The sequence below is a fragment of the Coffea arabica genome, chromosome 3c (assembly GCF_036785885.1).
Source record: "Coffea arabica cultivar ET-39 chromosome 3c, Coffea Arabica ET-39 HiFi, whole genome shotgun sequence".
NCBI classification, from domain to species: Eukaryota; Viridiplantae; Streptophyta; class Magnoliopsida; order Gentianales; family Rubiaceae; genus Coffea; species Coffea arabica.
In genome coordinates, this window is record NC_092314.1 from 14512571 (window position 1) to 14527673 (window position 15103).

The following is a 15103-nucleotide window of genomic DNA, read 5'->3' on the forward strand; positions in this document are numbered from 1 at the left end:
CGAAAGATTAAAGTTTATCTTTCGCCTTTTGCTTATTTTTGTCTGCTGGAATTTATGGAAGGCAAGGAATATAGCTTTCTACCAAGGAGTTTTTGTGGATTTTCATTCGGTGTGCGGAGCTATCTTTAGTGATTTGAGGTCTGCGTATTGGATTAAGTTCAGGGAATTTCACAATATTATGTCTTGGCATCCTTTTTTGGAACTAGTTGAGTGACGATTGGATGATTTTAATGTCAGGATTGTTTTTGGCAACCTCCGTAGAGGGGGGGGGGGGTGTTGAAACTCAATATTGATGGATGCTCGAAAGGAAATCCAGGCGTGTGTGGTGGAGGAGGGGTACTCCGAGATTCAATGGGGGTGCTTACAGTTTGCCTTCTCCTCTTTCTTCTGTAAGGGTACTAGTATACAGGCGGAAGCTAAAGCTTCATTATTAGGGATGAAATTGTGTGTTCAAAGAGGATTTATGCAGGTTATTGTTGAATCAGATTCAATGGTATTAGTACGGATTCTGAAGGATTATTAGCTGACTTATTGATGATGGCGAGGGGAGAGTATAGATTGGACAAGCTAGTTTTTCGGTCTTTCCATAGATATAGAATTGCTTGTCAATGTTCTTAATTGGTCATTTTATCATGTACTATATGAGGTAAGGTTGATGTACCCCTCGTATTTGGTTTGTTTCTGATAAAATTTGGGCCGGCGTTCAAAATAAGCACACCAAAAAGACGGATAAGCCACGACGAAATTCCAACATTGTCAGTGTGAATTGTGTATAACTTAACTAGCATAATTAACTATAGTTACATCGTGCCTTAGGGCACAGTGTACAATAACCCATCACTATAGTCTATAATTTACTTGCAAGAACTTCACTAGAAACGAAACAAAACAAGTAAAGCTGAAACATCATAAACAAAGACATTAGCAAGAATATGGTGTGGCAATGGCATGCAGAGGAAATTTTCTGTGGACTGTGATACCAAATGATTCGGTCATGTCCAACTCGTTTGGATTGATTCCATCGGGTGATGTAAAGTTAAATTTGTTGACCAGTTTTGCCAATGCAAGTTCAGTTACTGACATGGCGAAGTTGATACCCGGGCAAACTCTTCGTCCTGCACCAAACGGAATTAACTCAAAGTTCAATCCATGAAAATCTACACTCGAACCCAAAAACCTCTCAGGTCTAAATTCTTCAGGGTTCTCCCACAACAATGGATCTCTTGCAATTGCCCAAGCATTCACAAGTACCTGCGTGTTCTTTGGTACATCATACCCCATTACTTTGACGTCTTGATTCGATTCTTTAGGACCCAGTAATGGCACTGGAGTATGAAGTCTCATAGTTTCTTTGATCACTGCTTTTAAGTACTGCATTTTCTCCATATCAGCTCTAGTTATTTCTGGCTTTCCTTGAGTCACATCTCTTACCTCAGCCTGCAATTTATGCAAGACTTTGGGGTTCTTTAGAAGTTCTGACATTCCCCAATCCATAACTGAATGTGTTGTATCAGATCCAGCACCAAAGACATCCTAAATAATGGAATCAAAGAAAGCGTTGCATTAGAACATGTTTGGATTATACGATGGCAATAACCTTTATTTCTATTGCGTACCAGTCCAACTTTATTCAAAACCATGTAGTAATCAAACTTTATCAATGAAATGATTTTAAAATCAATAAATATAAGCTAGCTTGGGCTGGCTCATAGTCCAATAAACAGCCTAAGGTTTGTGAGCTTTTATAGTTCTAACGTATATATGAATATTTAAATGGGTTGAGTTTAGGTTTGCCAAATCTCGATTGACAAAACCCAATTATTCCTCCATTCACTCATCAACCCAGGCTTCATAAGGCTTAACTCAACAAACCTGAATATTTATATGTTTGGTGGTTAAAACAGGTAAAAAATTTAGAATTTGATGCAAGTTCGGTTGTGATTTATATGTTGTACGACTATTGATTTCTTACACAATTTGATTTATGCTAATCTAACATATATAAATATCACTTGCGTACTCCAATTTACTGATATAAGTATATACCAAATTTAAAAAATAAGAATAAAATGACCGTATGCAACCACACAAAAATCAACCGTACTTACTTCGATCCCAAAGATATATTACCAATGCAAAGAGATGTAGACAGAAATTTACCAGGATGATAGCTTTCATGGCATCTCGCTCAAGAGCAAAGCCCATAGTCTTTTCCTCATTAATCTCAATCAAGATATCTACAAAGTCTTGGCATCTTGCCTCAGCAGTAGAGTGACTTTCAGCCTTTCCTTTCCTCTTATTCATGTGCTCTTCTATCACACCCTCAAGAAATCCGTCAATCTGTTTAACTGTTTTCTTCACTTTAGAATCCAAACCATTGAAGCGATTAACCCATGCAAGCGAAGGAATATAGTTTCCTACATCAAAAATACCCAGTAACTCACCAAACACCTTCAAATTCTCCATACTTTTCCTCCCATTTTCTTCCTCGCTATACTTCCTCCCCAAGGCAACCCTACAGATTATATCATTTGTGAGAATTAAAAACATGTCACTTAAATTTACAGCCGAGGAAGAACACATTCGGCTGATCTTCTCGATCATGAGTGACGTCTCTTCTTCTCTGACATGTTGAAAAGACTGAATCCTTTTGTTACTCAAAAGATGAAGCATAGAAATGCTTTTTAGTTGTCTCCAATACTCACCATATGGTGCAAAAGCTATGTCCTTGCTTCCGTAAAAGAGTTTATCTGGGATGCCCGATTTAGGCCTGCTTGCAAAGGATAAATCATGGGTTTTCAAGATCTGGCAAGCTGCATTAGAGGAAGAGACAACCAGCATTGGCTTGCTTCCCAGTTCAAGCAGCATGAGTGGACCATATTTTCTTGACAGTGATTGGAGGGAGCGATGTGGAAACTGGCCAAGCTGGTGAAGATTGCCAATAATTGGGAGCTTTGGTGGAGATGGTGGTAACTTTTTCTGGGGTTTAGAAGCAGCATAGAACCATTTGAGAAGGGATAGAAGGAATACGAGCAAGGAAAAAAATGAGAAAAATGAAAGATCAAGATTGATCAAAGCCATGTGGTATATGAGCATGCATTTGGCTGTGATGGTGTTCTGCTTTTATACTAGTTTTTCAAGCTCTTTTACTATAGAAAATCCAATAAATCAGGACCAGAGGGGATGATTAAGTCAATACATCATTTAGGGCACCGTTGTACGAGTACGACCATTGACGGTCCTCGGGTCGTTCACTTTTTGAGCAGTGATATTGGAATCTTCTATATATTTATATCTATACAAATAAATTTTTACAAAGCAATATGTTTATGCGAATAGTTTTATTTTCACAAGTAGATCAACGCAATTAAAAATCAAAGTTATCTATGAACATTTTTGTCATTAAATTTGAACAAAATATTTGGACAGCACAAAATAGGTCAAAATAACGATAAAATTTTTAAACTTTGATCTAATGGTAAAATTTAATCAATTTAATTTTTATTTTTGTATATACATTAAAATCCTTTACAGTTAATGGAGAGGAGCTTAATTCTTTGTATATGAGAAAGGTTTCGTAGAAAGGAAAATTTTTGGGTAGATCATGTGGTTTATTTAAGAGTTTGATAGTCCTTTTCATACCATTTTATCTTGCTCCTCGTGACTTAAATTGATCTGGCTTGAATTGCTGCATAACTTTTTGGCTAACTTTTTGGTTATTATTATTTGAGTTATGGGTGAAATCACAATCTGGGAATTCAATTGAAACTTATTGCAAATTTTTTTTTTTTTTGCTTTTTTTTTTTTTGGGTGTTCGGCAGAGAAACATGGATCACCAGAAAGAAAGAAGAAAAGTAAGCAACTCCAGACAGTTGAACATTGAATTAAGAATTGCAAGTCCAATTCATCTAGATGGCCAGGACTCTCAGAATTTTTTTTGTTATAATTTGGGTGTACCGTACATGGACTGGAGGCTGTCAGAATCTTCTCGTTGCCGAGTCAGGTTTTACAAAAACAGATTGAAAGTGAGTTTAAGATTAAAAATGTTTTCTAACTAAAAAGAATGAGTGCTCGCATTCATGAGGATGTTTATTGTTGTATGAGAATGAGTGCTCGGTTCTAATTGTGATATACTCCCTCCCTTTTTTTATAACTGACGTTTAAAGTTTTGCACACCAATTAAGAAAAGTTTTTCATTGCTTAAATCTGTACACTACTTTCCTTTTGTATCCTCATTAATTGTCCAATTCACCCATGTTTTCTCTCACTAGAGTATTAAATGGTGCTGTTTTATTAGGCCAAAAACAATGCAAACTAATTAAGAATCCTGTATTGAAAAAGAGAGATAAAAGGGTAAAATTGTGAAAAAATAATTAATGCTGCATGGGAATAGTAAAACGACAGATAAAAATATTTAAGAACAAATTTCTTAAACGTCACTTATAAAAGAAGGGAGGGAGTAAAAGATAGAATGCTATTTTTCTTTTTCATAACTATGAAATGACAATAGCTATTGCCTAGCTCCTTCCTTGGTCATAGATGTTCGACAACTCTGTCCACTAGCAGTCAAATACAATTATACTAAAAGCTATGCCATAATTGATAACCCTGTACGTACAGCAGAATGAAGAGGAAAGATTTTTCTTCAATTGAGGCTTGTGGGCAAATTGTTTCCTTTATTTTACTCTTACCTATATTACACCAGGTACGTTTGATTCCTGTAACATATGGGCGTCTTATTAATCTTTATTAATATTTTTTCCGCTTTCGTTTGCTTGATTTCTTTGACCTGTAAGGTTCTGTCACATCGGACCGGGACTTGTAAGATTCTTGGGTACTTCAAACGTTTTGGAAGTTCTTGTGGAAATAGCAGCCTTTACTTCTCATTAAATTAAGGGTGAGATATCATATATTATCATAAAGAGTCAACTCATTCGCTATGCAAAACTTTTTTTTTATTATTCTTCTTTGACTAGAATGGAAATGAAAATTCTAAAGAACCACGGCATGTACACAAAGTTAATCACAAGATAATTAATTTGACGTTTCTGCTCATTTTTATTAGAGCTTTCAATTTGTTTCTTTTGTAATTCCACGTATACTAAATTCTTTCTTGTGTTCTTCATTTGATATGCTTTTCGTATGCATATAGACCAAAATAGCATGAGTCATTTCTATTACAAAATATCCTATTTTCTTCTTAGAAGGCTGATTTGTTATTATTTACAGCAATTGAGTCACATATATCTACAAAATGACTACTGCTAGCCCCAGGGGATACTATTAGTATTTCAACAGGAAACTAAGGACATATGTAGACAAATTGCCTTAAAGGCAAATTAGATAAATAAAAAAAAATAATAAAAAAAAAACACCCATCGATCATTCTACAATTGAAGCACCTCGCATAAGCTTGGCATGCCTACAAGGATATTGTCCACCTTCCAATCGAGCTGCAGTTTTCACTTTTGGATACCTTAATTGCTCTCTATTTGCTTCTCCCTTCACATTTTTTTTGTTTCGTGCTTCAACTTCTAATTTTAGATAGTGATGGATATCTGTTTCGGTCAAGATGTACAATTTAGGGTCATTGCATGCATAGTTATTAAATCTGATCCGGTCTAGCAATCGAACTAGCCAATCTGATGAACCGATTATTGGATCGGACTGGGTTTCTAATTAGATTATTTAAACATAGAGATCATTGATTGGTCAATGATCCTGCAGTTCAACCGTATTAGACCGGAAATCTGATTGATTTTGTCCATGAACCAGGTTTTGTGGAAAAAAATTTAGTTAGCTTTGTTAGGATTCAAACTTCAGACCTTTGGTATATGCTATAGTATACTTGCTACTACGCCACTTTGCCTTATGTTAATAGAATAGCTTTCTTTAGGATATAAACATTTTGTCAATTCTATCTTTTTTTAAATATCTCTAAAATAAATTTATTTGGAATTTTTTAATAAAAATTTATGACCACCCAAACTCTATAAGTTATAAAATAGATTTCAAAAATAACATGTTACATAATTCATTTTAAAGACAAATATTATTTTTAATATTTTTTTACACTTAAAATTCATAAATAAGCTAGATAATTACACCATTTTTTTTTGTTGATACGATAAACTATTCTACACTAGTGGGAGGGGGGGATCTGAAGAGACCCAAGGGTAACCTGGAGGGGATTGAACCACCAACAGACCAGATGGATATACTGCACACCCGTATGAATTTTTTAAGTAGACCCACATAATGCGGCAATTGGTGGAATGTAAAGTTTGAACCCTTGACCTCCTATCCCACCAATTCTTAATACTTTGATGGTGGTCACCAACCAAAAGACTGGTGGTTAGATAATTATACTAAACATAGATAAAATTTTACACTTGAAATTTGGTAAATTACTAAATAAATTTATTTTTTTATTGATTTTTATATGAATTAATTGTTTTATAGCAAATTAAATTAAATGAGCATTTGCTACTGCATTGTTTATTACAATTTATATCATATATCTTATATCAAAAATTGTGAAATATAATATTTAAATATATTTAACAATCCACTGGTTTAATTAGTGACCTGTTGACCCATCTCCTTCGCTTCGCTGTTCCTTCCCAGTCCGATTTTAATAACCATGATTGCATGACTCGCTTAAAAACTTAAAAAAGTCATCCTGCATGGGTCATGACTTCCAACTCATCCTGCATAATAGAGGTGGCACAGTGGAGTCCATACAAAGCAAGTTTGAATGGATTTGTATGAAGGGTAATGACTTTAGATCGATAACGATTTCAACCCAATTGAATTGATGGATTTGCATGAATTATTCACATGATCCATATAAATCCTTTTAGGAAAAATAGATTGCTATGGGAACGAGGACCAACACTCGTCTCACGCCCACCACCATCTCTACAAACAGTTTGCATACAAGCCTAGTCAGGACTTGCAACTTTTTCTTTCCAGATTGGTGTTCTTGAAGTCCACAATACTAGAGAGCGTCATAGTTGAACGTTTGAATCATTCACAAAAAACAAGTGGAGCTAGAAACAAATAGTCAAAATATTGATAGCTAACCTCTCCAAGATATTTAAATTTGACAAGAATCTTTTTTGTTATTATCTTCTACTTCCTTTGTATATTTCCCATTTTTTTGTAGATTTTTTTCCCTTGGTTGCTTAATGATCAAATGTTCTTTGTAGATTTTTTTGTAAATTTTGTTAGATTTTTCCCCTTAAAAAAGCACCAAATTTGATATTTTGCTAAAATTACTTTTAACACCAAAAGCCCTACTTCTATTTTTATGAGATAATGTTTACAAAATACCTTAATAATAATTTTAGCACATAAAAATGTATTTTTTAACCAAAATTACTGCAACCTCAAATGGGGTCTAAATCTATGCCAAGTACTAAATTCATCATTATCAAATGTTTAAACTCAAGCTGCCTTTTTTTAAAAAAAAAATTCAGTAGGAAAAGGGTGAAATTGGCTCAACTATTTTGCCTCATTTCTCAAGGAGGCTTGGTTAATGAATAATCCACCAATTTTGGTCATGGTGGATCATTAAAAGGTGGCTTAATAGCCAAAGCCAGATGTTCTAATGATAAGAGAGATAGAAGTGGCTTATCTATCTCAAGTGATTCATAAATATTATCTTGAATGTGTATCACTTGAGAATTCACCAAAGGAACGTCTGCTTGACTTTCTTGGGTAATAATACCTTTAAAACCTATACTATCAATACATTCCTCAAGAGGGGTGAAAAATAAGTCGCTAAGGCTCATCTCTTGAGATTCAAGATTAGATCCAAAGGTACTATCATGTGAAATGGACATTTTGTTATTGAATCACAATTGTGATTTATTATTTTCATCAAAATGCAATCCACGTTCACATGCAACATGCTCACCATTCATGCTAGGGTCAATTTGCATATCATTAGAGGAAATAACGTCACGCAAAACATGTAATTGTTCTTGTATTCTACCAAAGTGAGAAGTTAATTTATCTAACTTTTCCTCAACCCTATCAAAACGGTCGGAAGTTGCATTTGCTAGCTTTTCTCAAGCTAACTCCCAAGATGGCTTAGAATCATTAGCTAATGGTTCACTTTCTAATTCCGACAGTGAAGGTGCATTAACTAACCTTTCAATTGCCAATTCCCAAGATGGTTTTGATTCATATTGGACATATTCGGGTGGATAATCATAAAAACATGAAGAGTCACTATTAGTATATTGATTATCCCAACCATAAGTAGAAGAATTATCCCAATTAGCACCATATTGATCTAAACAAGGATTGTAATGCCCCCCAAATTCACCATAATAATCCACATTTTGTACTTGTCTACATGTACGAATAGCATGAAATCCTCCACACAAGTTACAAATCACATTATTAGAATTAACAGTTTTAACATTCCTCTTTTGCTCGAGCATATTCATAATGGTGTCCATTTGAATTTTTAACATTATAATATCAAGTTTAGCCTATAAGCACTTTAAACCATCTTCAAATGGCATACCTTTGGTAATTTCTTGGTCGCCTCTATTCATGGAGCTTTGCATGTAGTAACCATCGATTGCCGATCTTCCATTTTTCATGTGTTGTCCGCCCATATTTTCTACTCTCCTTGAATCCCTAAACATGTTTTTAAAGTAACTTAAAAACAAGTTTAGTCAAGAAGAATAGATGACTCTAAACAAAAAAAAATAATATATATATATATACACAAATAAAGACTCAACAAGACACTAAATATAACAATTAATACACTTGACACAACAAAAACAAGAAAAACAAGTAAAAATGTCTAAACTAATAAAGTTGTTCTTAGCACCGATATTGCCCAATCTTTCCCCACAACGGCCCCAAAAACTTGACGTGCGCGGGGTATACGTATATAATTAACTCATCCACAATCAAGTTTTACATTTATAATTCTTAAATACCCCACACGTGATTTATCATAAGTATACGAATCGTGAGCGAGTATAAGGTATTAAGGGTTAATCTCACAGAGAAGATTTTCAATTACCGATGGTTTTTCGAACTCCTTTATTATCTAGACTACCATAAATATAAAAGTAATGAAAATAACACTAGAAAACTTCTAGAGGTATGGAATTCCTTACTACTCTTGCAAATGAGATTACCGGTTAAGTGAATGCTATTATCTTGGTTAATTATGGCGTAATTTCCAATGTATGTTAAACCTACTTTCGTAGTGAATCAACTATACTTGTAGCTAAACCATACCTACTCTCGTGGTTATGAATTAACTACAAGTTTATTTCTTCTATGAAATTACACGAAACAAGTCACTAAAACCACATAGGTGCACCTCTAATCTCGTGAGTATAATCCCTAGGTTTATCACTTCCTTGATTTAGTGTTAAATTCCAATTCTCATTGCAAACTTAACACCTTTAGATAATCACAATTAATGGCCAGTTAATCATGATTAGAAAAATAAAGTGATAAATAACTTGCTCAAAATAATATTATCAAATAACCAAGTAAACATCACAAACAAGATATAGAAAGTTCATCCATAACTCTAGGCATAAACTTTAACTAAACATGATAAACACACAAATCCAAACTTGTATTATAACTAAACATGAAATCAAATACAAAAGAGAAAGTAGTAGAAGAGATATCACCCTTGTCACATGAGATCAACCTCTCCATCTTTGCTCCTCAATCTTCATCCAAATCTAGCTATAAATACAAGAGGATAAAGTACACTACCTATACTATACTACTCTAACTAATGAACTAAGGAAATTCTAGTGAAGACTACATTTTGGGTGAGTTTCTCTAGCCTTCCAAAGTTATGAAAATGTTCTCCAAAAGTTTCTATTTATAGAGGAATTCAAGGTCAAAAAGAGTTGTTAAAGTTGTCATTTTTTTACTCTTGAACTCCTATGAGTTGTCTCTCCAAATTTCCACCCTTTTCTTGATCAGATACAGCCAGAATTGCTAGCTAGAATTGAGCTGGAAAGTTGTGTGAAAGTAAGGTAAGTTGATGAGCAAGTTGCAGAAATCAAGCAAGAATACACAACTAGAAATACGCGACTTGAGCTATGTATTCATGAGTCGCGTATTCACTTCTATGAATTTGGTACCACTTCAACTACTATTTTCATGATGATGGAGCCCGAACTAACTCTTGTGAAAAACAAGAAAGTTGTAGTCCTTTGAGTATCTTTCCAATGCCTCAAGAATCATTGAATTTGGAGCTCTGTGGACCGAGATATGATCAGAATACCAAAGACTAGTCAGAGCTCTATTTCAGCTTTTGGCAACAGAGTTGAACTTCTGTATTTCGGCTTTTTGACAAGGAAAACAACTGAACTGGACTTCAATGTCTTCATACGAAATATATATCTATCTCTTAGTATCAAAATGGTTTAAGAATCACCTCAATCCAATGTTTGTAACTCAAGATATTGTCAAAATACCACAAGGTGTCAAATCCGTGAAACTTGCTTCCTTTTGTTCTTGATCGCATTTCCTCTTTTGCACTTCATATTCTTTTTTTATCACTTTAAACCATCATCAATCATCCAATTATCTTCTCAATTCACACCATTTGATGATTGAATTATTGAACCTACAAAAACATGAAGTTTTCACCATTAAAATCTACAGAAATGCAATTTTCACCAATTAAATCACAAAATACATATTTTCACTAGATTCCTAGTTAATTAGCTATAAAACTAAATAAAATGCACCAAAACTAACCAATAAAACACGTAAAATATCTACATGTCAGGTTTATAGGGCGTTCTCTTGTAAGTTGTAGTGGAATTTTAGGAGTGGTTCTTCCTTGTGGGCAAAATTTATGCACAACAAGTACTGTTTCGGAATTCTTCCATGTCAAGTCCCCATTTCTTCAACAAGCTCGCCTACATGGAGAAGGAAGTTGGACATTAAGGGGTTTGCAGAATTATTTATAGTCTAGTAACTTCACAGTGGAAGTTGTAGCTTTTAGTATGACAACTGGGTAGGATCAGGAGCTGTCTCTTAAAGCTGAGGTGCAAGGAAATCTATTTTTCAAAGATGTTATTGACAATGGTGAGTGAAATATAATCTTGTTAGGTCAACTGCTGCCAGTGGAGGTTGTTCAAGAAATTGCGGATATGGTTATTCTTTCTAGGGATGTTCCAAATGCCATGACTTGGGTTGTATCTACATCGGGCAGGTTCTCTTTATTCTTTGCATTCCAGGAGATACGGGATGCTAGGGATTCTTCATTCATGTCTAAACAATGTTGGCATACGCAAGTGCCATTGAAAATTTCATTTTTTATGCTGCGATTGTTTAGATGTAGGATGCCTTTGGATGATGTGCTGACTAAGTTTCAGTTTCATACGTTGTCCAAATGTTTTTGCTGTGTGGACTCTCAAGCTAAAACGGTAAAACATTTGTTCTTGGAAGGGGAGCTGGCAATGGCCGTGTGGAAGTTTTTTGGATCGCCTTCTGGAATTCATTATGCTGGAGATCATTTGCATGCGGCCTTGGCTAATTGGTGGTATAAACCAGCCAAGTCCGAAAGATTAAAGTTTATCTTTCGCCTTTTGCTTATTTTTGTCTGCTGGAATTTATGGAAGGCAAGGAATATAGCTTTCTACCAAGGAGTTTTTGTGGATTTTCATTCGGTGTGCGGAGCTATCTTTAGTGATTTGAGGTCTGCGTATTGGATTAAGTTCAGGGAATTTCACAATATTATGTCTTGGCATCCTTTTTTGGAACTAGTTGAGTGACGATTGGATGATTTTAATGTCAGGATTGTTTTTGGCAACCTCCGTAGAGGGGGGGGGGGGGTGTTGAAACTCAATATTGATGGATGCTCGAAAGGAAATCCAGGCGTGTGTGGTGGAGGAGGGGTACTCCGAGATTCAATGGGGGTGCTTACAGTTTGCCTTCTCCTCTTTCTTCTGTAAGGGTACTAGTATACAGGCGGAAGCTAAAGCTTCATTATTAGGGATGAAATTGTGTGTTCAAAGAGGATTTATGCAGGTTATTGTTGAATCAGATTCAATGGTATTAGTACGGATTCTGAAGGATTATTAGCTGACTTATTGATGATGGCGAGGGGAGAGTATAGATTGGACAAGCTAGTTTTTCGGTCTTTCCATAGATATAGAATTGCTTGTCAATGTTCTTAATTGGTCATTTTATCATGTACTATATGAGGTAAGGTTGATGTACCCCTCGTATTTGGTTTGTTTCTGATAAAATTTGGGCCGGCGTTCAAAATAAGCACACCAAAAAGACGGATAAGCCACGACGAAATTCCAACATTGTCAGTGTGAATTGTGTATAACTTAACTAGCATAATTAACTATAGTTACATCGTGCCTTAGGGCACAGTGTACAATAACCCATCACTATAGTCTATAATTTACTTGCAAGAACTTCACTAGAAACGAAACAAAACAAGTAAAGCTGAAACATCATAAACAAAGACATTAGCAAGAATATGGTGTGGCAATGGCATGCAGAGGAAATTTTCTGTGGACTGTGATACCAAATGATTCGGTCATGTCCAACTCGTTTGGATTGATTCCATCGGGTGATGTAAAGTTAAATTTGTTGACCAGTTTTGCCAATGCAAGTTCAGTTACTGACATGGCGAAGTTGATACCCGGGCAAACTCTTCGTCCTGCACCAAACGGAATTAACTCAAAGTTCAATCCATGAAAATCTACACTCGAACCCAAAAACCTCTCAGGTCTAAATTCTTCAGGGTTCTCCCACAACAATGGATCTCTTGCAATTGCCCAAGCATTCACAAGTACCTGCGTGTTCTTTGGTACATCATACCCCATTACTTTGACGTCTTGATTCGATTCTTTAGGACCCAGTAATGGCACTGGAGTATGAAGTCTCATAGTTTCTTTGATCACTGCTTTTAAGTACTGCATTTTCTCCATATCAGCTCTAGTTATTTCTGGCTTTCCTTGAGTCACATCTCTTACCTCAGCCTGCAATTTATGCAAGACTTTGGGGTTCTTTAGAAGTTCTGACATTCCCCAATCCATAACTGAATGTGTTGTATCAGATCCAGCACCAAAGACATCCTAAATAATGGAATCAAAGAAAGCGTTGCATTAGAACATGTTTGGATTATACGATGGCAATAACCTTTATTTCTATTGCGTACCAGTCCAACTTTATTCAAAACCATGTAGTAATCAAACTTTATCAATGAAATGATTTTAAAATCAATAAATATAAGCTAGCTTGGGCTGGCTCATAGTCCAATAAACAGCCTAAGGTTTGTGAGCTTTTATAGTTCTAACGTATATATGAATATTTAAATGGGTTGAGTTTAGGTTTGCCAAATCTCGATTGACAAAACCCAATTATTCCTCCATTCACTCATCAACCCAGGCTTCATAAGGCTTAACTCAACAAACCTGAATATTTATATGTTTGGTGGTTAAAACAGGTAAAAAATTTAGAATTTGATGCAAGTTCGGTTGTGATTTATATGTTGTACGACTATTGATTTCTTACACAATTTGATTTATGCTAATCTAACATATATAAATATCACTTGCGTACTCCAATTTACTGATATAAGTATATACCAAATTTAAAAAATAAGAATAAAATGACCGTATGCAACCACACAAAAATCAACCGTACTTACTTCGATCCCAAAGATATATTACCAATGCAAAGAGATGTAGACAGAAATTTACCAGGATGATAGCTTTCATGGCATCTCGCTCAAGAGCAAAGCCCATAGTCTTTTCCTCATTAATCTCAATCAAGATATCTACAAAGTCTTGGCATCTTGCCTCAGCAGTAGAGTGACTTTCAGCCTTTCCTTTCCTCTTATTCATGTGCTCTTCTATCACACCCTCAAGAAATCCGTCAATCTGTTTAACTGTTTTCTTCACTTTAGAATCCAAACCATTGAAGCGATTAACCCATGCAAGCGAAGGAATATAGTTTCCTACATCAAAAATACCCAGTAACTCACCAAACACCTTCAAATTCTCCATACTTTTCCTCCCATTTTCTTCCTCGCTATACTTCCTCCCCAAGGCAACCCTACAGATTATATCATTTGTGAGAATTAAAAACATGTCACTTAAATTTACAGCCGAGGAAGAACACATTCGGCTGATCTTCTCGATCATGAGTGACGTCTCTTCTTCTCTGACATGTTGAAAAGACTGAATCCTTTTGTTACTCAAAAGATGAAGCATAGAAATGCTTTTTAGTTGTCTCCAATACTCACCATATGGTGCAAAAGCTATGTCCTTGCTTCCGTAAAAGAGTTTATCTGGGATGCCCGATTTAGGCCTGCTTGCAAAGGATAAATCATGGGTTTTCAAGATCTGGCAAGCTGCATTAGAGGAAGAGACAACCAGCATTGGCTTGCTTCCCAGTTCAAGCAGCATGAGTGGACCATATTTTCTTGACAGTGATTGGAGGGAGCGATGTGGAAACTGGCCAAGCTGGTGAAGATTGCCAATAATTGGGAGCTTTGGTGGAGATGGTGGTAACTTTTTCTGGGGTTTAGAAGCAGCATAGAACCATTTGAGAAGGGATAGAAGGAATACGAGCAAGGAAAAAAATGAGAAAAATGAAAGATCAAGATTGATCAAAGCCATGTGGTATATGAGCATGCATTTGGCTGTGATGGTGTTCTGCTTTTATACTAGTTTTTCAAGCTCTTTTACTATAGAAAATCCAATAAATCAGGACCAGAGGGGATGATTAAGTCAATACATCATTTAGGGCACCGTTGTACGAGTACGACCATTGACGGTCCTCGGGTCGTTCACTTTTTGAGCAGTGATATTGGAATCTTCTATATATTTATATCTATACAAATAAATTTTTACAAAGCAATATGTTTATGCGAATAGTTTTATTTTCACAAGTAGATCAACGCAATTAAAAATCAAAGTTATCTATGAACATTTTTGTCATTAAATTTGAACAAAATATTTGGACAGCACAAAATAGGTCAAAATAACGATAAAATTTTTAAACTTTGATCTAATGGTAAAATTTAATCAATTTAATTTTTATTTTTGTATATACATTAAAATCC

At 35.2% G+C, this 15103-nt stretch overlaps 2 protein-coding genes across 2 annotated transcripts; both read right to left on the minus strand.

Annotated features, from left to right (window-relative positions):
• Nucleotides 1–742: 742 nt before the first annotated feature.
• On the minus strand, nucleotides 743–3098 carry LOC113734751 (norfluorocurarine oxidase-like). The gene is made up of 2 exons (XM_027261404.2): nucleotides 2161–3098; nucleotides 743–1533 (listed from the first exon to the last, which is right to left on the minus strand). Exons 1-2 carry the CDS (start codon nucleotides 3094–3096, stop codon nucleotides 922–924), a joined length of 1548 nt encoding a protein of 515 aa, XP_027117205.2. The 5' UTR covers nucleotides 3097–3098; the 3' UTR covers nucleotides 743–921.
• A 9220-nt stretch (nucleotides 3099–12318) lies between these two features.
• LOC113735651 (norfluorocurarine oxidase-like) lies at nucleotides 12319–14673 on the minus strand. Its single transcript, XM_027262648.2, has 2 exons — nucleotides 13737–14673; nucleotides 12319–13109 (listed from the first exon to the last, which is right to left on the minus strand). Exons 1-2 carry the CDS (start codon nucleotides 14670–14672, stop codon nucleotides 12498–12500), a joined length of 1548 nt encoding a protein of 515 aa, XP_027118449.2. The 5' UTR covers nucleotide 14673; the 3' UTR covers nucleotides 12319–12497.
• Nucleotides 14674–15103: the final 430 nt, after the last annotated feature.

Excerpts from the sequence above, each read along its gene's own strand:
- LOC113735651 (XM_027262648.2), bottom strand. The coding sequence starts at position 14,672 with ATGCTCATATACCACATGGCTTTGATCAATCTTGATCTTTCATTTTTC. Across the intron at positions 13,110-13,736 it reads CCATGAAAGCTATCATCCTG|GATGTCTTTGGTGCTGGATC; the intron begins GTAAATTTCTGT and ends TCCATTATTTAG.
- LOC113734751 (XM_027261404.2), bottom strand. The coding sequence starts at position 3,096 with ATGCTCATATACCACATGGCTTTGATCAATCTTGATCTTTCATTTTTC. Across the intron at positions 1,534-2,160 it reads CCATGAAAGCTATCATCCTG|GATGTCTTTGGTGCTGGATC; the intron begins GTAAATTTCTGT and ends TCCATTATTTAG.